The following is a 22,076-nucleotide window of genomic DNA, read 5'->3' on the forward strand; positions in this document are numbered from 1 at the left end:
GTACCTTTAAGGTTCGATGCTACTTAAACAATGAAGTAACTTTCATAATAACCTAACATACAGACAAATGCACACATTGATAGCACCGAAAAGGAGAGAGACTGCCTTTCTGTCACAACAGCGGCTGTTATATTCACCTGACAAAGGCTTATCAGGAACCCCATTGGCTGCAAAGTTGACACATTTATGCAAAGTTTTAATCACTTATTAACAGCAGGGAAATGACACTGAAATGAAACTATAAGGCACTATGAAGTAGGTTACTGCCCTGTGATCTCACTGACTTGAATCACTTGTTCTATACTCAATCTAATGTATCATTTTTATTCAGAGAAACAGGTGCTGAAATGTTGATTTATAAAATGAAAACAGTCCAGGATCCAGAATTATAATTCATATTGTTCAATGCTAACGTACTTCACAGTCAGGAAGCAGTGGGCCCTTTATGGCGCGAAGTGGAAAGTATCAGCTGTCTCAACCCCTGGATCTGCTCCTTATCACTAAGCGCTGCATCATGCCACCAACCTAAACTTTTAAACTGACTTCTCTAGAAAAGAAACAGATGAAAGTCATTAGGAAAACAAAACACAAAAACAATATGGCTGAAGTACACAACAGAGAAGTGTCTGTCATTGTCATTGTCTGCCTCATTCAGAGGCCACTTCATACCTCCAAGTGATCTAGAATTCATCTGCCAGGATATTAATGGGAATCAGAAACCACATCACACCAGTCAGTGTCATTGCTTGGCTTCCTACACATTTTGGGATTGATTTTAACATTTTATCGTTTACTTCTAAAACTCGAACTGGGAGTAATAGCATTCATGCCATGCATTTATTTTTTTGTCTACCTAAATTATTATGTTACCAACAAGGTAACTAGTATTTTGATGTTTGTAGAAGCAAGCAGTGCTTCAGCTTCCACTGACACATATTCCACACATATTTTCGCTTCCGTTTCATATGAAAAAATGGATCCACAGATGCGTAAATATCACTTTACATGTATTTGTTGTGCTGAAACTATTTACATTTGTAAAACCTATACCATTTTTATGTGAAATTAAAATACATTTTTACAGACTAAGTTTAAGACATATTTGCAAATCGCTCTGTATTTATATGGCTATGACTTTACACAACACAAATAAAAAAATTCACTTTGTGCACAGTGAAATATTTGTGGATCATTGCACACATTTGTGGATTGTCTTCTGTGGGTTAAAACTAATAAAAACTTCCATATTTATTTAACATTAACCATCATCCAATCATAACCAATCATCCATTACAACAAAAAGAAGGGCACCTCTTTACTGCATGGATTGTGCTACCTTACAGTAGCCTATAGTAATTCCAGTGAAGACTAAGACACTGTAAGAGTTTTTGAGGGATGAAATGTTAAAAACTATGAGGATTCATATTTTTTTTTAACTGAGAAACTCAATTCAAATGTCAGAAAATTGATACCCATGCACTGGAGGATAAAGGCTATCAGATCAGGGGAAGTGATCGGCTCATGGCCTATATTAACTAACTAATAACATCATCTCTGCGTTTATGTGTGCGTGCGGGGGGTTTGGGGGTGGAGACTGTGCCCACAGAAGGGGCTCCGTCACGCGTCAAATTTAATCTGGACTGTAACGATGGGGCTCCGGCGCAAAAACACCAAAGACTAGGTGTTTGTGGTAAGTTTTGATTTAAAAATTTTTATGTTAATGTTTTTTTAAAGCGTGGTGCTTGGCTCTGTTGTGTTTAGTGTCTTCGGTGCTCAGAGTGTGTTTTCATTTGTAACTGTCCTCTGACGATTAAAGGCGAGGTTTGCGAGACGTTAACTTCATGGCAGTTACTTAGTAAAATATTTCGTTGGCTTATCAAAACAGAGGCGCTCACACACCCTGAGTTTATATCTCCTGAATTTGCCTCGTGGTGTGATAGGAGGCTACATCGTATTTTAATAAACGAAACTTCGGCACACAACGGCTACTCTCGTCTGTTCATTGAATCCATCCAAATGTCAATTTACATCTTACTATCTCAATGTACTTTTACACCAGGATCTTTGTGTTCACTGACATTTTAAAAGCAGTGGTCATCTAAAACAAACATTTAGTAGCCTGTTCAGTATATTTTGCTTATAGGATATTGTCTTTTTTTCCACGCAATATGTCAGGTGTTGTTCTTTATTGGTAGGATACTTTGGAATACGCCAGCAGTTCAGGAGTGAGGAAAATCTCTCTTTCTGTCTCTCTCTTGTACACACACACACAGACAAATGCATGTGCACATTTTAATAAGAGCACTAGTTAGTCTGGTACGCGAGAATGATCAGCCGTTGTACCACTGAAAAAGAAGAGAGGAGAGAAGAGAAAAAGGAGATGAAACAGTGGTTCCCAACCTGTGGTTCCCAAGATAAATCTGAGGGGTCTTAAGGTTTTCACAAGTTGTTTTAGTTTGACCTTTCCTTGACCTAATTTGAGCATTTTCCTTGTGAAATACTGGCTACTTTAACCTCAGCATGCCTCTAAAAATCAATCTGAGAAGGAAAAATCACTCTTAAGTTGAACTGCTCACAGCTCATGTCCACACTAAGGCCATGACTTGGGAGGAGGGGTTGCAAGCAGTGGCGAGATTTAACTAAGTAGGCTACATTTACTCAAGTACTGTAGGCTACGTACAGTTTTGAGGTACTCGTACTTCACTCGAGTATTTCCATTACTTTATACTTCTACTCCACTACATTTATTTGGACAGCTTTAGTTACTAGTTACTTTGCAGAGTCAGATTATTAATACAAAATCCAATCAAATAAATTAAATAGGAATAAATGTATTTTTATGGATTAAGCCACCAGGCAGCATATTAAGTAGTTAAAAAATTTGCTCCATCTTTACCAGCTGCAATATTTGTGATGCTTACACATTAAAGTGTCAACATCTTAATTCAACAATATAATATATATTATTCTGAAATGGGCCATTCTGCACACTAAGTACTTTTACTTTTGGTACTTTAAGTATATTTGAATGCTAACATGTCTGTACCTTTACTGCAGTAAAGTTTTGTACTTGTAACAGAGTATTTCAAACACTGGAATGGAAGACCAGAGGAAGGAATGAAGAGATGCAGACAGAGAAAAAAGGAAGCAAAAAAAGGTAAAATGAGAGGAGACGAGTATAGAGAGAAGGGGAAAGGAAAAGGGAGAGGAGAGAGAAAACAAGAGGAGAGGATACAAGGAGAGACTTGAGTTGAGAAAGGAGGTGACATAAGGACGGGAAAAGACAGGAAACAAGACAGAAGAAGAGGGGAGAGAAGATAGAAGAGGAAAGAAGAAAAGGGAGAGAGGAAAGGAGAGCATAAAAATGAGGAAAATAAAATTTCAATAATGACTAATGTAAAACCACCTGATAAGAAACATACTGAGCACACACCGTATGTTCAGTATCTTAATTTTTTTCTTCTTTTCATCAGTTTGCACCTGTTAACAAAGTCTCTCTGCTTAAATCAGTGGTTAGCAGTCAAATGAAGAAAATAATCGAACCTCTCATGACCCGTCTTTCTCTTTTTTTTTGTCTTTTTTGGTAAAGATCCACTCTAATGTAGCTTTTAAGGCTTTTTATTCTATTCTGCTCATCTCGCCAATTTGGCTTGTAATTACATGCATTTGTTTGGACTACATGCGTTCTGCATGCTGTGTGGGAAGAGGAGTTAATAACATTGTGTTTAGAAGGACTGCGGCATCGCATGACAACACAACATAAATACACTCAAACATACAAACACATTTTACTATCGTAAAAATCCACTTTATGTTCTCTGTGGGTGCTGCAAACTCTTCATCATGTATTTTTATTACCTCTAATCCATCACTCAGGATAACATGACTCATTTGAATGTGTGAATGTGAGCACACCACTGTATGTTTATCTTTGTGTGTATGCAAATGCCTGGTTTGGAAAAGGCAAACCACACTCAAAAACGTTCTGTGAGTGCGTTTGTGTTTGCATGTCTGTAGGAGTATTGATCAAACTCAGGCTAATCTGTGAGCTCTTGTCAGTCTTTGTAATGGAAAGTGTGGAGGCAGCGACGTGGCGGGGATGTAGACCTGATCCAGCCCTGTAAATCTGTTAATTGAACAGCAGCAGAGGAAGTATACTCCCGTGGGGAATGAGACTGATGGATCGCCAATTAGCTGATGGTGTATCTCTCTTCCATTTATACTTTCTTGTTCTAAAGGGAAATCATTTGGAAGAAAAACAAAAACATTGTTGTTGATCATCTGTCAGCTAAATGACCAGTAGATACACATAATTAGTCCACTGTCTTCCTGAGGGCATCTTCTTTGGGACAAAATGCTGCCTGGTGTGTGTGTGTGTGTGTGTGTGTGTGTGGTGCTATTTATCTGTCTTTGTAAAGGCATTAAGGCTATGCTTCTCTGATGTGATGGAGCTATTGATGTCATGGCTTTTTCACTTTGAAATAACATTTCTAAAACCTAATTCATTCAACCCAGTTCAGGCCAAGATTTTAAAAGCATCCTTATGCACATTTGCTTTGATTAGCATTTTCCATTTTCTTACTGTATATTGTACATACTGCCTTTTTTGTATTTATACCAAGCTACATTTACTTATACAAAACAGGTACCACTTTCTAATAAGTCAGCCTTTAACAAGACTATCAGTCTACAGCCATACTAGCTCTACTAACATGCTCACAATGATAATGTTGTTCACCATGTATGCGATGTGGCAGTTTAGCGCGTTAGCGTGTTAACATTTGCTAATTAGGACTAAACACAAAGTGCAGCAGAGGCTGATGGGAATGTCATTAGCTTTTCAGATATTTGGTCATAAACCAAAGTGTCAGACAAAAGGATAAAAGCAATGTTGACACAAATGTCAACCTCATGGTGGCGCTATAGAAAAGTCAGGGGATCACCAAAGTCAGTAGGATTCATCCTTGGGGTACCACGAATGTCTGTACAAATGTCCATTAGTTAAAACTTAAAAACCCTTTATAAAGGATGCCTTATTAGACAGTGGTATCCAACAGCACAAGTAGACAGAGAATGTGTTTCTGTGTAATTGAAGCTTGCAGAGGCTCCCAGAAAGCAATTGTTCACACCCTCAGTAGTTCAACTGTGTCCCCATGGTCTGTGTTTTAGCAGAGAAATATATCCAGTAGCCTTAGGCTCGAACAACAAACTAAATTGTTTGTTTATTTCATAATTGGAGTAATTCTCTGAAGTTGAAAAACTAATTTTCTTCATATTAATTCCCTGTACATCCTGGTGTGAATTTAAAAAAACAAAAACAATATTGCCTCTTAGTTTAAGCATAAATGTTACATCATGTTATTAGCAGACACCAGCAGTATTGGAGCTTATGTATTGATGGGTATTCACAGATGCAGGAGTGTGTTTCAGGCTCCGGTGCGTGAATGCTTATATAGTGTGTGTGTGTGTGTGTGTTTTGGAGGACAGGGGTGCAGTCATGTGTGGAGGTGGTGGTTTTGTGTCCTGTAGCATCAGCTGCATGTGCGTATGGAGTTATCACTGTGTAAAGCATGTGAAGTAAAGGTGGAGAGATCTCTATTAGTGCAAAGTCCTCCACTGTAATGGCAGCTGGCCCTGGCAGGCGGAAAAGCACCTAAGTGTAACAAAATGTTTGCTAAAATCCTTTGCAAATTCATTCTCAATGTCAAAAAACGTTTAATTACAAACCAGACAGAGTGTAAAAGAAACATTGTAAATGCCCTAAAATGCACTTATTGAAGATAATAGTAATGATTGTCAGCATGAATTTATTTGACTGACTAAATATTCACCGGACAGGCATTTGTTTTAACTGCAACCTTGTTGTCCTTCAATCACACCAGCAGTTTGTTTGTACTAAGCCGTGGCTCGAAAATGACGAGCTAATTACACAGGCATCAATAGAATTTTTAGTGAGAAGGAAGCAGCTCTTCACCCCCAGCCTCAACCATGTAATTATGAAGAGGCCTCTCATATGCACAGTCAACAATACTGTCAGTATAACAGTACTGACTGCTTTCAGAAAATTCAGCTGTTGAAATGCATTCAAATGCTGTGTGGTTGGTTGTGAAAGATGTATTTGTATGCGTTTGTCATCTCTGTATGTGTGCTCCTTTTATCTGTATGAGAGGTTTATCAGTACCAGAACCTATTAAAGCTCAATATACGCCAGGGTTGCTCGACACACTTGACAGAAATGGCGACTGCAAATGTGCCATTTCTTTAAAATCACAGCTGTAGCAGAGTGGAAACTGATGTTAAAGGAGTGCTCCACTAGATCCTTTAAGTATCGAATGCTAACCCCCTGTAGCCCTGAAAGTAGGCTTGACAGTTTGTATAGCTTGCTCCTTTGCAGAGGATGGCAGCTGAAGCCAGCTTGAATTCACAGCAGGGACATGAATTCCAATAGCGACCCAGAGTCTCCACAATTGATCTTGTTTATTATTTTCCACACAATTGTCACCTCACAAACAAATCTCTAAATACACTACTTCCAGTGGGGCTTTGGAGTTATGAGTGAGCAATAGCATTCTATGGTAGTAGTGTATTCAGCAATGTTGTGGACAGACCATGTTTGTTTGGAACATAATGAACATCGGAATCTATGGTGGAGAAGTGGATTATCATGCAGGAGTGGCAGCCATGGCGTCCAGTGTCGTTAATACAGGCACCTTTACTTTTCACCAAGGCATCGACAAGTTCACTGGGACAATAACTGTCGAAGCGCTGAGTGACCGAGCATAAATAGAGCTTTAGTGTTGTCACTTTGCAAAATATTTAACTCAAAGAAATATGAACTAACATGTCATTTGCTTTAAACTAATTCAAACGCAAACCAAAGCCTATCCTGAAATACGTTGTGGCTTCTGTCAGATTTTGCTCCCCATTCATTTCTGTGGGAAACAGGGTGAGACATATTCCATGGCAGTCCCTAACTGACCCTGCCTTGTTTGCTTTGTGCAGAGTTCAGTCATATTTAGTTCTGACACACAACATCGCACGGCTCCTAAATGTCTGAGAGAGGGGCTGGGATTGACCTTCATATTCAGCACTGATTGTTTATATCCTTGTTTATTTAAAACACACACTGTAATAATACAAGCAGTAGAGAAGAAGGGAGGCTGCTTGGCCGCAGTGAGTGCAAGGATATTAAAGAGGGTAATGAAAATTAAGTGTCAGATAAAATACTGTATAACAACCCGCTGGCCATGCCACCTCCCGCAGGTTACGCTCACAAGCCAGTGTACACTTTTTCCCGCTTGCTTTCTGCCTCAGCACATATGTGAATTTCACCGAGTGAATTTCAGTCTGCCTCACTTCAGAGACAAGCTAATAGGCACTTCAGCAAACTGCCTGTTGCACTTATACACTGAGAATTTCAAATTTGAACAGATAAATACAGATTGGATATTTCATTTCGTCCCATGTTCAAACAGTAAACAGATTTGTGTTTGACTGGCAAATGTCCAATACTCACTCTTCTTTTAGCTCTGCTTTGGTGTCCACTAACTCCTGAGAAAAATATCCGTATCTTTCGTTGCTAAATGTTCCACTATGTTCACCAGCTAGTCTCTTAAGTTTGTCTGTGTGGGGTTTGGTGTTGGGCAGGTAGCATACAGCCAGTTGGTGTAAATAGCCAAAATATCGATTAGTGCAGCTTCAAGGTTGTATAATCTTGTTAGGCAGAATTATGGAGTTCTGGAGGATATCCCGTCATAAGACTTGAAAATATAAGACCATTGAAATGTTGAGGCATCCATTAGATTAGATGTTTAGTTTAAAAATGTCCTCCTACACCTTCAGAAATGGCACCCACGCTGCACGGGTACAAACTGTTCTGTTCTGTGTCATTTTATTGAAGAATAACAACAACTCCCACTCTGTCTGCTCCCTTTTTTAACCAACTTTAGAGTTTTAGTTTCTCCATATGTCTGTGATAGGAGAGTTCTGTCTATGCAAGGCCAACTAAAAGCAACATCACAATATGTATTAGTATCTTGGATCACTGGAGTATATATGATGACAAAAATAATAATTTTTGACCAGGTAAAGTCATGTTTAACCTTGTTGAGCGGATTTAGCTTCTGACTTTAATAAATATACTGATACTGTAGATTTAGACTTTTGATTTAGCAAAACCAGCAACAGAAAACAAAAAAAGTTTGCTTCAATCCTTAAATAATATGAACCTAATCACATCAAAGTTTCACTGATATGTCTAAACCTACAGTATCTGCGCTCAGCAGATGCACAAAGGAAACAGTGTGCATACACACATGCACAAATGCACGTATCACACACATACACTCACACACAATACTCAATATATGTCATTGTTGCCTTTGTACGTGTATGTAAAGAGCATCAGCTCTTCAATCAGCATTCATTTTGACGCTCTTGTTTATCTCGTTCATTTGCTCTGTACAGGGCCTTTTGGGCCTTGTCTTGACCTCTTGATCGCCATGGCAACATCTCCCAGGAAGTTTTTCTTAGAGCCGGCCATAGAATGGCAGACAAAAGAGGTGATGCCTTCTGGGAAAAAAGATTGTCTGTCTGCTCTTATTGTGTGTGTCAGAGATTAGAATAGGAGGCTGTTGAGTGCTGCACAGGAGCACATAGGGAAGTGTGTGTGATTATGTGAGCCTGCACACGTAAGGGAGATCTTGTCTTCGGTAGGACATTAACTGACTATATATACATTTCTTGTGCTATAATTTGTGTAAAAAGCCATTTTATGTACCTGTAATCACATTTGATTTAGAAAAAGATATACATGTCTTGCACTCTCCAGCTCTATCTGTATGTTCATGTAACCATTCAAGGTGGTAATTTTCCCCTTCTAGATTATACCCGCTATAGCTGGTCCAGGGATTCAGGTATTTGGTGATGAACCTGTATCTCTTCCCTCCAGAATGGCATTGTTATGATTTATGATCTGCAGAAATCCACAGCTGACTTTGCATTTTTAGATTTATCTTGTGCATTTTGAATATGTTCCTTTTCCTATGCATATTTAATATGTTACAACTGAGTTTTTCTTTATTATCACTGCAGGACTAAGGTCAAGCAGTTTTAACATATAGTTTTTCAATTCAATTTATTTTCTATAAATATGGTTGTAAAATAATTTACCTATACTTTAACTATGCATATGGACTCTATAACCAAATGTGTACATAGTTTATGTATACATAGTTTATATTTACACAGACAATACCGTCCAAAGAGTCATATGTAATGCATATCACAGAACAAGGTTATGAACGTCTTTGAGAGAATCCCTTGATATGCACACAGAAATATCTGTCATGCAAGCCCAAGTGGGCTGGGCATCTTTTTAAAGGTATGACACTTGAATTCATTCATCTGCTGTACAAAATGTAATCACCCTTTTAGTTAATTGTCACAGTCCAGATTGCACAATGTATACAAAGTGGTGTGCAGTTTTGACACAGAGTGGGTTAAAGTGTGAATATGGCATATTGTGTGTTAGCTGATTTTTAATATGCTTGGAAAACCACCTTCACTCTGTGACAATATTGGTTCATTTTGAATACTCTCTATTGGCTACTTCCCTAAAAAAAAGAATTGCTCAATTGGTTGTAGTGCTCCATTCATGTTGACTTTGATTGGAACAACAGTCAATGACTGAAGACAATGTATTCATTGATACCTTCTCCTAATGTATTGGAGAGTTTTTAGCTTCACACCATTGTACCGTGAGGCTACCTAAATGTTGTGCAACTCCATAATATTTTTTCCTTCTTATAAATCAACATCAGGTTTTAAAGCTCACAAATACCCACCAAATCACTGAATCAGTATGAGACCATATCAGGAGCTCCTGTAGCGCTTTGATTTTGAGAATCCAGTGATGTGTTTTTCAAAATACAATAGACCAAATCTTCCAAAATTGCCTTACCTAACAAAAACAAATATTGTATATTCACTGGAAGTGTGTGTACTCGCATATGAAGTGGCTCAGGTCATCTCACAGCTGCACAGCATATAATGTCCAATGGCATTTACATTTAGTAATTGAGGCCCTGACCTCTGGCTATTGGCTCCTACATTCAGCCTAGAAAGAAAATCTACACCTCACAGGAGAAATGAGGAAAATTCGTGTGCACCAAGATTTCAACATGTTTGAACAGAGAAGATGACTGGAGGCGGTGGTGTTTCTTTCTTAGCTTACTTTTTGTTTGAAATAAAACCAAGATAATCAAATACCTACTTTTTTTCCATTGATGTTTCTTCCATTTATGTTTATTGCAATATATAAAAAAATGCCACTGGTTGTTTAACTGAGCACACTGCACAATATCCCCCTTTTGTTTGTTGATGTAGTTAATATCTCTGTCTTTATTTTATCCCTATTTCCTGCCTGCATCCTGTAGCACTGCAAATTATTCTTCCTTCCTTTTTCCCTCTTCTCTTCCCATCATCCTCACATCCACATTAATGACTGTGGAGGACATGCCTCTGTTATTTTTTCTCCATAGGTCAGTGCATTTTGTCCCTAACAGAGCACCAATTATTAGCCATCGCTGTGAGGGATGAGGGTGTGCCTGCATGCGGCATGGTAGTTATTAAGAATCCAGGATGGCTTCATAAACAAGTCTTGTGCTAATAGAACTAGATACGTTATGTTTTTGTTCCGGTGCAGGCTTGTTTTTGTTGTGATGGAAGGAGGGTTGTTAAGTTGATTAGTAGTTTAGTATTCTACAAGCCACCGAGAATGGACCAATTTAAACTTCTGCACACGCTGATAGTATTTTGGTAAATGTGGTTATTTACTTTTTTGCTGACAGTTACAGAATAATGTAAGATCTATACCACTCTCGTATCTGTGTGTTAAGAATGGAGCTGGAGCCAGAAGACAATTAGCTTAGCATAAAAGCTGGGGAAAACAGCTAGTCTGGCTCTGTAAAATAAAACGAAAAAAACAACTCCTCTAAAGCTCACAAATTTATCATTTATCACATATGTTTAATGACAGTTTGGGGGAAGGAGTTGATTAGCTTTGCTTAGTTTTAGATGGACTTAACATAGTGAAATTGTTACTTGATGTATGGTGGCGCTGTAATGTTACTAAACGGCACCACCTTTGCTACAATGTAAATATTGCTAGCAGTAGATGGCTAGAAACTCAAACAGGGCTTTTGTAAAAAGCCTGGTTGTTGCATATGCATGCTGATATTTTGCCAAGCGAATATCTTTTTTTGGCCTCTCTTGATATGAATTCAATTTCAATTAAATTTTATTTCTATAGCGCCAAATCATAACAAAAAGTTATCTCCGAGCACGTATGAGGCCAATCGTACAGTTCTAGAAATTCAGAAACATAAAAAATTTGTTTTTCATCCATCTTTCAGGTCAAGCAGTGGTCAACAGCGATTGGCCCACAAAGGTCAGTGCAGCTCAGGTCAAAGTTCAACAAATTTGAACTTTCGGTATCCGCGTAGAGCTGTAACAGCGCCCCCGCATACACAATAATGGTGAGGCGTAAGCAAAAGCTGTTTTTCCATGATAGTATGTATACGCCATAACTCTTGGTAACTGAGCAAAAAAAGAAAATGTCACACTACTTTAAATTGTCACAAATTATAGATAAACGAACAACAACTTATTTGGTTTAGACTTGTTGGAAGTCATATTTTTTTACTTTGGAAAAGAGCCAGCCTACCTGTTTCCCACTGCTTTCAGTCTTTATGCTAAGCCAAGCTAATTGCCAGACATGAGTAGTATCAATCTCCTCATCTAACTCTATAAAATGAATAAGTGCATTTCCCAAAATGTCAAACTTCACCTTTAATGCATTATGTATAGCACTTTAAATTGCTTTTGTGTATGAAATGTGCTAAATGAACTAACTTTTCTTTGCTTCTAGGGCCGTTGACCTGTTACTGATGGGATCTTAACGATTTCTGTTGCCTTATATTCGCTAATGCCTCCATGGAGCTCATCCAGGCCACCCAGGTTTCCTTGCTGCCTCAGGAAGCCCCTCCAGCTACCTGGAGCAACAACTCCATTCCCCCCTACTCCAATTTCCTGCTCCTCTCCACTCCTTCTGAACCACTTCTCTACTTCACCCCGAGTGACAGCTCTTTCATATTAAACAGCACCTGCCAGAACTGCACCAAACCTGAACCTGAATCCCTCCCTGGCCTGGCTGGAGTCTTCATCCCTCTTATCTACGGGATAGTCTGTGTCGTTGGCCTTGTGGGCAACACTCTGGTCATCCACGTTATTGTCAATTACACCAAGAATGAGTCAGTCACAAACATCTACATCCTCAATTTAGCCATTGCAGATGAGCTCTTCATGCTGGGCCTGCCCTTTTTGGCGGTGCAGAACGCTCTGCTCTCTTGGCCCTTCGGCTCTCTAGTGTGCCGTGTGGTCATGACAGTGGACGCCATCAACCAGTTTACCAGCATCTTCTGCCTGACTGTGATGTCAGTGGACCGCTACCTGGCTGTGGTGCACCCCATCCGCTCCTTCTGGTGGCGACGCCCCCGTGTGGCCAAGGCCATCAGTGCCACAGTTTGGGCAGGGTCCTTTGTGGTGGTTCTGCCGGTGGTGGTGTTTGCCAACGTGCTGAAGGATGATGGGAACTGCAGCATCGTGTGGCCTGAGCCAGCAGAAGTGTGGAAGACGTCTTTCATAGTGTATACGTGCACCGTGGGCTTTTTCTGCCCCCTGCTGGTCATCTGCTTGTGCTACCTGCTGATCGTCATCAAGGTACAGCATTTACAGTAACACAGATTCTGTTTTGTTAAGATAGAATTGCGAAGTGGGAGGAGCCGCTTGTTCCAGAAATGGTTTTCCCCATTCTGTATTATTAACTGTTATTTTAACGATATCCTCAATGTTACTTAACATAGAAACACAAAACTCTCCTGGATAATGTAACGACCATATTTATGTTATGACCACCACTTTTAGTTATTTTAACTTCATTTCTGAGAAATCAGGTCATTTTGGCATGGCGGACGAAGAAGCCAGTCAGAGGCGCAAATCAGAGTGGTAGCAAATTCAAAACGTTTTGTCGTTGAATTTGTGAACAAAACACTCTGTCATAGTTGCTGAATTAACCCCGAAATTGACCCAGAATCCAAAAGTTAATTGATTTAAACTGCAGATTGTATCATCAGTTTTCTCAAGACTGTAACCTTTAGCTTCCACCCACTGTTAGCGGTGCACGTCACAGAATTAGAAGCTTGGTGACTGGATGTTGCTTGTTAAAATTCTCCTTGGGAGACGTAGTTAACTTCTCCCCTGAAGTTTGCATGTACACAGGCTTGTACCCTCAACTTTTTAATCAACAAAACAGACATTTTCTAACAGAGTTCTTAATCTTTTGTACTTATTATTCCACCAGGAGAGTTTTATGTTCATCCAAGCTGTATAAGTGCTCCAACTGAGTCACGTAAATTAAGTTGGACTTTTACTTTCAAAACTAGGGGTGCCCGAAATAACTTTGCAACTCTGTTGCATTATTTTTTACATTATTTTTAAGTCAAAGATATTTTTGAAAAAAATGTAGATTTAGTATATTCACAAAGAAATCCCTCCAAGTAAAGCTGCAGTGCAGAGAAGCCCTTTAACGGAGTAACAGCTTTCATTATGAACTGCACAAACACATTGGTACACTCTAATATCCTTTATAATTGGACCATTCTCTGTTGATATTACTAATGATGTTGGCGGGTGCTTGTACCAAGGAGTATTTGCAGAAATAATGGAGAAGCACACTGTGCCAGAGTTAATATGTTATGATTCTGTGGAAAAACGGAGTGCCCACCACAATGTATGACACAAATAAGGCTACATTCCTTTTATTATTTTCAGAAATAGATATACTTTCATTTTTTTTACAGTATAAAGTAGCATTGTTGTTCTCAATATTAATGTATCAAAAAACGTGTTGCTCTTTAACTCCTTTTAATATTTAAAGGTCCAGTTCATCCAAGTCACAAAAAAGCATATTTTTCCCCTAACCATTTGTGATATCTTGCCAGTGCAGATAGTGGTAGTTATATGTTTTGAGTTATATGCTATTTCACTGTTTCAGTCATCATTTTTCTGTATTTATTTTGTATTTTGTATTTGATGTGCTATAGCAGTGTTTGCCCTGTAATGCATTTCAAGAATAAAATGTGAAATACCACTTTTGCAAAAAAAAAAAAAATTTTAAAGTAGGAAAGGAGGCCATGACGCTCAGGATTAATAACGTAAACAGGTTTCTTTGTTCTGTTTATTCTAAAGCCGTGAAAAATTACAAAAACAGCTAAGTGTATTTCCAGGAAGAATATCGTACTTATAATCCACAGACATCACTGTCAACAGTTTCCATACAAACTATTTCTTAGGTACAAAGTGGTTAGAAGTTACATTCACCTTTGTATTGGGACGGCAGCAGAAACGCATAACGCTCTGCCCATAAGCAGGTGGGCATAACGCAGAACGTCAGCAGATAAAATGGCAAGATACTAATTGAGAATGTTGTTTTTTATTTTGGTGAGCTAACCCTTTACCAGTAAATGTGTGTGTTTTAAATAAGACAGGTAAAAGTTCCTCATCTTTCCTTCAAAAGGTGCGCAGTGTTGGAAAACGGGCGCAGGCCACGTCCTCTCGGCGCAGGAAGTCGGAACGTAAAATCACCAGGATGGTGGTTGTCGTGGTGGCAGTGTTTGTCCTTTGCTGGCTACCATTCTATGCTCTGAATATCGTCAACCTCCTGGTGGTCCTGCCTGGAGACTTCAGGGGGCTCTACTTTTTTGTTGTTGTGCTGTCATATGCAAACAGCTGTGCCAACCCCATACTGTACGGATTTCTGTCTGACAACTTCAAGAGAGGCTTCAGGAAGGCCCTGTGCGGCACCTCACGTAGGGTGAAGAACAACGACAGGGCCGGCACTGAGGTACAACGACCGACAGAGGAGTGGGGCGGCATTGTGCTCCAAACACAAAAAAGTGAAGGAGTCGCCAATGTGCATAGGAAAGACTGTGGTGATAAAGAAGAAGAGGAGGAGGAAATCAATGGAACAGAAGGGGCCATGCAGATGAGTGAAATATGCAAAGCGTCACAAAATGGTAATAACAGTGGAGTGACAGAGGGCTCAAGGACACAGGTCGTGCAGAGAGGTAAGCCTGAGATGGAGAGTGCCAAACATGGAGAACTGGCTGGGAAAGGCCCAGGCTTTGATCCTGCTGAGGCAGCGTCCTGTACGGCCAGTAAAAGTAGAAACAGCAGGCCACAACCTGAAGAATTCCTGGACAAAAACTCTGTGCTTGAAATCAGCTACCTGTAACAGCTGTTTTCAGAGGAGTTTGGTACATGCCATTTCAAGCTTTTCTCACAGACATTTGAAACGGCTGTAAATATTACACACTGCGGATTACAGATTACAAGCTCAGTGTTAGATCATGTGCAGTGACTATTTTACAATGTGCAAATCTTTGAAGTTGTGGTCAGATCTTTTTTTCTTGGCTGAAATACTAATTTGCATGATGCCATATTCTACCAATATCAATGCAACTGTTTTAGTCATGGTGTGAGAATGTAAAAATAATGTAGCTTTTAAAAAATACAAAAAGCAGGCATGATGTTAACAATGTTAATCAAATAACCTAAACGGTAGGAAGAACAAATTTAAATATCTAAAACACTTGGGGAAAAAAACATTATGCCTTGGAAAATGGCTGCAAGTATTATGAAGTACAGCATGCAATTATTGTTACAAGTAGTTAAAGATGTGCAGACATACACAATGAATGTTCATTCTTGAGATTTAGATTTTGTGATGTTTTTTTCTTGATATTTTTGTCTCGAATTCTCACTCTTGATCCTGAGAGTGAGACTGTTTTGCCAACTGGTTTGGTATGGTCCCTTTAAACTGACAAAAGCCCAGATGTTTGACCAAGAGGGTCATCGACGATTGATGTAACCCTGTATATTTAGGTTTGGGCTTCAGTCACTGTTAACTAAGTGATCTTCTACATCAAAGACCATCATTTTTCTATAATTATTTTTTGCTGTCATGTTGAAGCAAACTGTCACTTTTTAAAAAAAATCAGGAACATCTTGTTCTGAAATGGCTAATGCACTGTATGAATCATATCCCAGTGGGAAACAACACAACTAATGACCCATTATGAAATTAAAAATGTAAACTATGTGTAGTTTTACTGAATTGGATTTTGAAAACAGCCCACAAAGGTAATTTACCTTTGTACTGCTTACAAACACATTTAAGTGATGTGTGTTAAGTGCTTTTGTTGAGTTTTTGTGTAACAACATCCATACTGTGCTCGGCTGAGCATACATACGTTGAGCTGGACATCTTTTCTCCCTTCAAGGCTAACTGACAACAACACATAAGAATAGAATAGAAAATTGATTAGTTATGATGGTTGAAATAGTAGGGGTGTGTTTTGTGAAAAATAATTCGTGTCTTATTTAAGGCTCATAGATTTAAGACAAATCCCAGATCAGCAGGTTATATTACAATGCCAACTTGCTTTTTTTTCCAGTTTGTCGTCTATGATCACAGCAAGTACAGTGTTTGCATTAAGATGTTGTATTATCAGCAATGTTGTCAGAGCTTCGGTAAAGTACTAAAGCCAAGCGTAATGTGGTGAAAGTGGGCTAAATAAATGTTTACAGATGATATTGGTATGTAAATATTTTTGTCCCTTAATAAAACTTGGTGTTGTATGCAATCATGTCACTTAAACTACTGCACAGTGTATACATGTATACAGTATGTAATATCTTCATATTTGTCATTGTGACCTCAACTTTTACTGTACGTTGTTCTCCATTAAAGACTTACAACCAATATAAAATAATCCTCCACACAAAAGAAATCAGGAATCTAATTGATGTCTGTTCACTTAAACCATTTTAGTGGCAGGTTCAAACAAGTCAAAGCTATAGAAAACAGTACATTCTGCACCTGGTTAACTTTGAAAATGAAAAACCAAGGCTGCCCTCTAGAGGTAAACACACTAGAAGAAAAAAATATTACAAGACTCAATTGATGGCTGGGACACAACAAAATAGGGCATATTTTAGAAAACATCATAGTTTTAATTATTTCAAAACACCCATTGTGTAACTTATTCACATGATGGGAACCTCGTCTTGTCTTGTAAGTCTTGGTCTTATGCAGTTGGTAAAACATTACAGATTTGGATAGTGTCTTGTGTGTGTAAAGTATTGGATGTGTCTTTGAGGGAGAGCATAAAAAAAGTGTAATTTCACATTTTGTCAGATTCTTTTTTACATCCAGCCATGAATTAATGGATCCACTCATTCATCAGTCCATCAGTCCGTCCTTACTCAGGGACAACGTCTCCTATCCACTTGAGGTAAGGCGGGTTGCCCTGGTCAATAGGCAGGCTGATGACCTCGGCCACCTCATAAGGATGGTTAGAGCTGGAGAGGACAATGAGCAGTTATACATATAAACAGCAGTAATTAAAGCCATACACTCTGACTGCATGAGACATGGCCGGTAATGGAACAAACGATCAACAGTGTTCCTGTGAGAGTTACTGTAGGTAGGAGCAAAGGAGTTTTCTGTAACGAGTTTAAAAATTAAACTTACCGGACATATTCAGCAAGAGCAGGCACCTTGGAACTTCTTGTTTTAATCATCTAAACAGGAGAGAGACACTGGGTGAGCTCAACCGACTTCATCAGATACTTGATAATTTTACCATTTTATATTAATTAATATTTAAAAACAACCTATTCTGAGTATAGTATACCACAAATTGTTTGCCCTCTCCCAGTATGACAACGTCTATAAAATGTTAACGGTTTCTGATATTCCTGATCCTGGAAGTCTGTCTCTACCCCAGTGAAGTTGATAGGTTTTCACACACACCCACAGGTGGGTCCCCAATAAAATGTGTGTTTTTTGACAAATAGTATTAGTAGTGTTAAACTTGTGTTTGATGTGATATGGTTATAATTATGGTTATATTCATGTATGTTGAAAATGTATCTGAAAATGAAACAAATAAAATCCCAAATCTGTAAATACACTGCAGACACACAGCAGCTGCCAGAAAGAGGAGGTCACATTATACAGATAAACATATTAGCTTTCTCTGGGTGAATAAATGTTAATGTGACTTTTAAAAAGGAAGCCAAAGGGCAACGAGAATGCTGGGCTTTCAAGTTTCATCAGTAGTCATTAGTAACACCATCAAGCACATCATGTTTAATTAGGAAAGTAGTTTAAAAACACACACACAAAGGGCAACCATTTACTGCATACAGCTGTTAGAAACTGAGTACAATTAGCTGATAAGTAAGATGATCAGCCACCGTTGGTAAACAATACAAGCACACATTATTAGACTGTAAACTAAATTAATAAAACAAATAACTAACCACAGCCAACGTCAGACAACCTTATCATACTTTAGCAGTTACAGTACCTAGTGTTTCTGTAGTGGTGACAAAACGTTTAACGGAATCGCCCTGCGCGCTCCGTGGAAAATATTACACCAAACTAAACATTCAGTACTTCATCTCATTCTTTATTTGATTATTTTGTATTATTTTTATTATTTCTAACTGTTTAATTATATGTAAATGATTTTAATTAAGTTAAAATCACATTTTTTTATTCAAACTATTTTAAAGAAGTTGCAATGAGGTTATGGATAATTATTATGTCAATAAGCAGTATTGCATTAATAATGGTATTGATAAAAACCAAACAATACCCCTGTCTAAGTGCTACTTGTAGCAGTAATTCTCTCTGTAGCAGCTGGTACTATAATGGTAGTAAATGTGGTAGAAGTAACAGAAGCTACAGTAATGGTTACAGGTGCAGCTGTAGCAATAATAGTATTTGAAGTAGCAGTGATACTAATTTACCCCGTGGTGTAGAAATAGGATTTAGATGCATTTAAAGTGAAATTTTACACAGATAATACTACATATTAGAAACTATTACAATACTTAGTTAACACTCACCAGCAGCACCTCATTGTCCTCCTCAATCTTACCCTGCCACTCATATCTGGGGAAACAAGACAAAATAAGAAGTTTGTCATCTAACAAATCTTAGGGAGTCATCCTTATTTTTTTTTTTTATAAAGTACCAATTTTTAAAAGGACAAAATCATTTATTTCAAATGCTGCCTGAGAAAACCCTTCACCCATGACCTGTCTTTAAGCAAAAACACCCTGTACATACTGAAAACACAGATAACTCAGTGTAGCATGACACTAAAAAGCAGCCGTCTGAAAACGTACACAGATTTGATTGCTGGGACAATGTTGACGCAAGCAGCTAGCTTCTTTTCCACAATACCCCTGTGAGACAGAAGAAAAGAATGAATCAGCCACAAATGAATATGCATCAAAAATCTGGCAAGATTGCTTAATCCTGTTGACTGAATGGCAAAAATGAAAATGAATATCAAGAATAGATTTTCACGAATTTTACTGTATCCTTTATTCTATAATCATGTTAAAAAGATAAAACATTTCCAAAAACAGAATTAAGATGTTGCTGATAGTATCACCTGGCCAAGTCTCTGGCTACTGTGTCGTTAGGACAAGTGACGAAGGCGGCAGAGTGTGTGCCCGACGTGTACGTCTCAGATGCCATGGAAAACGCCCTCAGTCCAACAGTCCTCAGCAACTGGAACATAAACACACTCAGGAGCACCGTCTGGGAGGAGAAAAGGCAGAGGAGGAAGAGGATGAAACCAACCAACAACACGGCAATAATGTGTCCCAAATAAATTAGAGCAAGACATAGGAGTTCAACAAACAGGAATGAACTAAGGGTGCTCCGATCGATCGGCCATTGATCATAAGACGATATTCGTTCTAAAAAGTTTGATTGGTGGTCTCTATAAAGGCCGATCAGAAGAGCCGATCAGATGACACAATGCCGCCCAGGTATATTAATGGCCGGCAAGCGAGTGTTAGCAAAGAAACACACCGAGAGAGAGAGAGAGAGAGAGAATGTTAACTGGTATTATGTTAGAAGACGTGGACACGGTGGATATTTTACAAGCATGGATGAGTGAACAGTGAACACACCTGTTGGTGCAGATGTCATTCGGTACCACGTTGGTTTTCGATAGTTTCAATAGGCTACGTCATTAAACTCCACATGCCGCTCCCCTGCTATTGGGAAAACAGAACAGCGAGTGACAAAATCCAAAACGGGAGCTGTGGTTTTTTTGGGTGCCTTTATAAAACATACTGCTGACCAAGAAAGTCAAACAGAGCAAACACTTACAGGGAAAGAAACAGAAAGAGGCAGGCGGGGCAAGCCGGTGTATGTGCAGACCAGAGGTGTAGGTATGTGCATGTGTGGGGGGAGGGGAGAACTGAAGGGAAAAGCAAGGTGAGCAGATTAAAGTAGTTTGAGAGTAAAAATAAGGTGGAGAATTAAGCTGAACTAAAATGGTAATAACCTACTAAAAATAGAAATAGAAATCCTGATCGGAGCACACTCTGAACCAACCATAACAAGTGAAATGAATGTGGTGTTTAAGAGACATCTGCATCCAGCATGGAGCATCAGGGAAACACACACTCACCACAACCAAAGCTTTCAAGGATCCACCTTGCAGTGTCTCTGCACTGGGAAATCCAATGCGCATTGCCTGAGCGGGTCAAAGACATAACGGTTAGCCAGCCAACATATAACACATGTCATTGAATGAAAGTGTAAAAACTGCGAATATGCGCTCAAAGGAGTATTTTCCAAGTCAATATTTATATATATATATATATATATATATATACATACATACATACATGTGTAAAATATTATTATTATTATTATTATTATTATTATTATTATCATTATTGTGACTATATGACCTTACTTATCTGTATATATTCTAAAAGCACATTTTTTCTGTTTTTATCTCACACATGCTTTGGCAACGTTAACATCTGTTTCCCGTGCCAATAAAGCCCAGTTGAAATGAACAGAGAAAAGTAAATATGCTTAGTAGAAACACAGGATTTAATGAATGCTTTGGCTGCAGTACAGTAGCAATGTAACGCTGTGCATAAAGTCAGCCTTCTTCTCTCATTTACTTTACATTATTTCACAAGATAAACAATCTGTAGAAATCAGGCAGCCATTCACCCACAAGGATAATGCAAACGTGACCAACAAAAACTTTGTACGAACCTTCAAACAATCAGTTTCTAGTTTATTGGTAACTTGCAGACGAGTTGTGTTTAGCTAGTAACGTTAGCATGTGTGAGCGCTAGCAGCAGTAACGTTAATGATAGTTGTTAGTCGGGAGTAAAAACACTGGCAACTTTATGAAAGGGCAACACTGCAAGACAAAGTGACTAAAAATGTCAGATAATTTGGTTAATACAAAATACGAACTAGCAGCACCTTTTATAGGTATTTGTTTTGTAACTTACCTTCTGACAGCTGCCTAGCCTCTGCCTAGCGAGCGACACACTCTACCGTAAAGCGGGACAGCTTTAGATGTTTGTGAAACTGTCGTAAATCAGCACTGGGCTCACAAACGAAGGTTACCAAAGTTTGTCTTCAGCAAAAAAAAAAAAACTTTTTATTAAATCCTTTTATATTATGTTCATTATTCCACGGTTTCCATGGATGGTAGTAAAATTAATTAATTAATTAATTAATTAATTATTTTTTAAAAAGTAAATAAATAATCCCTATGATGTTGTCAATCGGAGCAGATAAATGTTTTAGTCCATTTAATCGTGAACATTAAACCACAAAGACAGCATAAATCCTGTACATATTAGAGGTAGGTATATTGAGCTTTCAGTAGCCTAGTAGTGCAAACGCATGATGATATACTGTACACCATGTCTTCTTTGTTAGGCTACACATTTGTCCTTTGTCATATGTGGTTTCTTGGAAAGGATTTAAAACAGTAAGGCAGGTGTAGACTGACCAGACTTTTTGTTCTTGTCATTGTTTTCTTTTCTAAAATATAAAGTTTGGCTGATATAGTGTATTTTTTGCGGAGATTATTGTAGGGGGAAAA

At 38.5% G+C, this 22,076-nt stretch overlaps 2 protein-coding genes across 7 annotated transcripts; one reads left to right on the forward strand and one right to left on the reverse strand.

Moving 5' to 3' along the window:
* The first annotated feature begins 1,545 nt into the window (after positions 1–1,545).
* si:zfos-169g10.2 (somatostatin receptor type 5) lies at positions 1,546–16,479 on the forward strand. 4 transcript variants are annotated; one of them, XM_044186616.1, is made up of 4 exons: positions 1,578–1,690; positions 3,080–3,157; positions 11,930–12,780; positions 14,636–16,479. In XM_044186616.1, the coding sequence occupies exons 3-4, from the start codon at positions 11,995–11,997 to the stop codon at positions 15,350–15,352; spliced, it is 1,503 nt and encodes a 500-aa protein (XP_044042551.1). In that variant the 5' UTR covers positions 1,578–1,690; positions 3,080–3,157; positions 11,930–11,994; the 3' UTR covers positions 15,353–16,479. The 4 variants fall into 4 exon arrangements, with proteins under 4 accessions (XP_044042540.1, XP_044042551.1, XP_044042558.1 ...); XM_044186605.1 differs by lacking the exon at positions 3,080–3,157 and having other exon boundaries at positions 1,546–1,690; XM_044186623.1 differs by lacking the exons at positions 1,578–1,690; positions 3,080–3,157 and adding an exon at positions 11,409–11,537.
* A 449-nt stretch (positions 16,480–16,928) lies between these two features.
* On the reverse strand, positions 16,929–21,574 carry LOC122871511 (protein CutA homolog). 3 transcript variants are annotated; one of them, XM_044186711.1, is made up of 8 exons: positions 21,475–21,548; positions 20,625–20,690; positions 20,119–20,205; positions 19,593–19,741; positions 19,321–19,380; positions 19,039–19,084; positions 17,654–17,703; positions 16,929–17,481 (listed from the first exon to the last, which is right to left on the reverse strand). In XM_044186711.1, the coding sequence occupies exons 4-8, from the start codon at positions 19,718–19,720 to the stop codon at positions 17,382–17,384; spliced, it is 384 nt and encodes a 127-aa protein (XP_044042646.1). In that variant the 5' UTR covers positions 19,721–19,741; positions 20,119–20,205; positions 20,625–20,690; positions 21,475–21,548; the 3' UTR covers positions 16,929–17,381. The 3 variants fall into 3 exon arrangements, with proteins under 3 accessions (XP_044042646.1, XP_044042653.1, XP_044042642.1); XM_044186718.1 differs by having other exon boundaries at positions 20,119–20,202; positions 21,475–21,521; XM_044186707.1 differs by lacking the exon at positions 20,119–20,205 and having other exon boundaries at positions 21,475–21,574.
* Between the last annotated feature and the right edge of the window lie 502 nt (positions 21,575–22,076).

The sequence above is a fragment of the Siniperca chuatsi genome, linkage group LG3 (genome assembly GCF_020085105.1).
Source record: "Siniperca chuatsi isolate FFG_IHB_CAS linkage group LG3, ASM2008510v1, whole genome shotgun sequence".
Lineage (NCBI taxonomy): Eukaryota > Metazoa > Chordata > Actinopteri > Centrarchiformes > Sinipercidae > Siniperca > Siniperca chuatsi.

Coding starts and splice junctions, on each gene's coding strand:
- si:zfos-169g10.2 (XM_044186605.1), top strand. CDS start 11,995: ATGGAGCTCATCCAGGCCACCCAGGTTTCCTTGCTGCCTCAGGAAGCC. Junction 12,781..14,635: donor ACCTGCTGATCGTCATCAAG/GTACAGCATTTA, acceptor TTCCTTCAAAAG/GTGCGCAGTGTTGGAAAACG.
- LOC122871511 (XM_044186707.1), bottom strand. CDS start 20,687: ATGCGCATTGGATTTCCCAGTGCAGAGACACTGCAAGGTGGATCCTTG. Junction 17,704..19,038: donor AGGACAATGAGGTGCTGCTG/GTGAGTGTTAAC, acceptor TCTCCTGTTTAG/ATGATTAAAACAAGAAGTTC. Junction 17,482..17,653: donor GCTCTTGCTGAATATGTCCG/GTAAGTTTAATT, acceptor TGTCCTCTCCAG/CTCTAACCATCCTTATGAGG.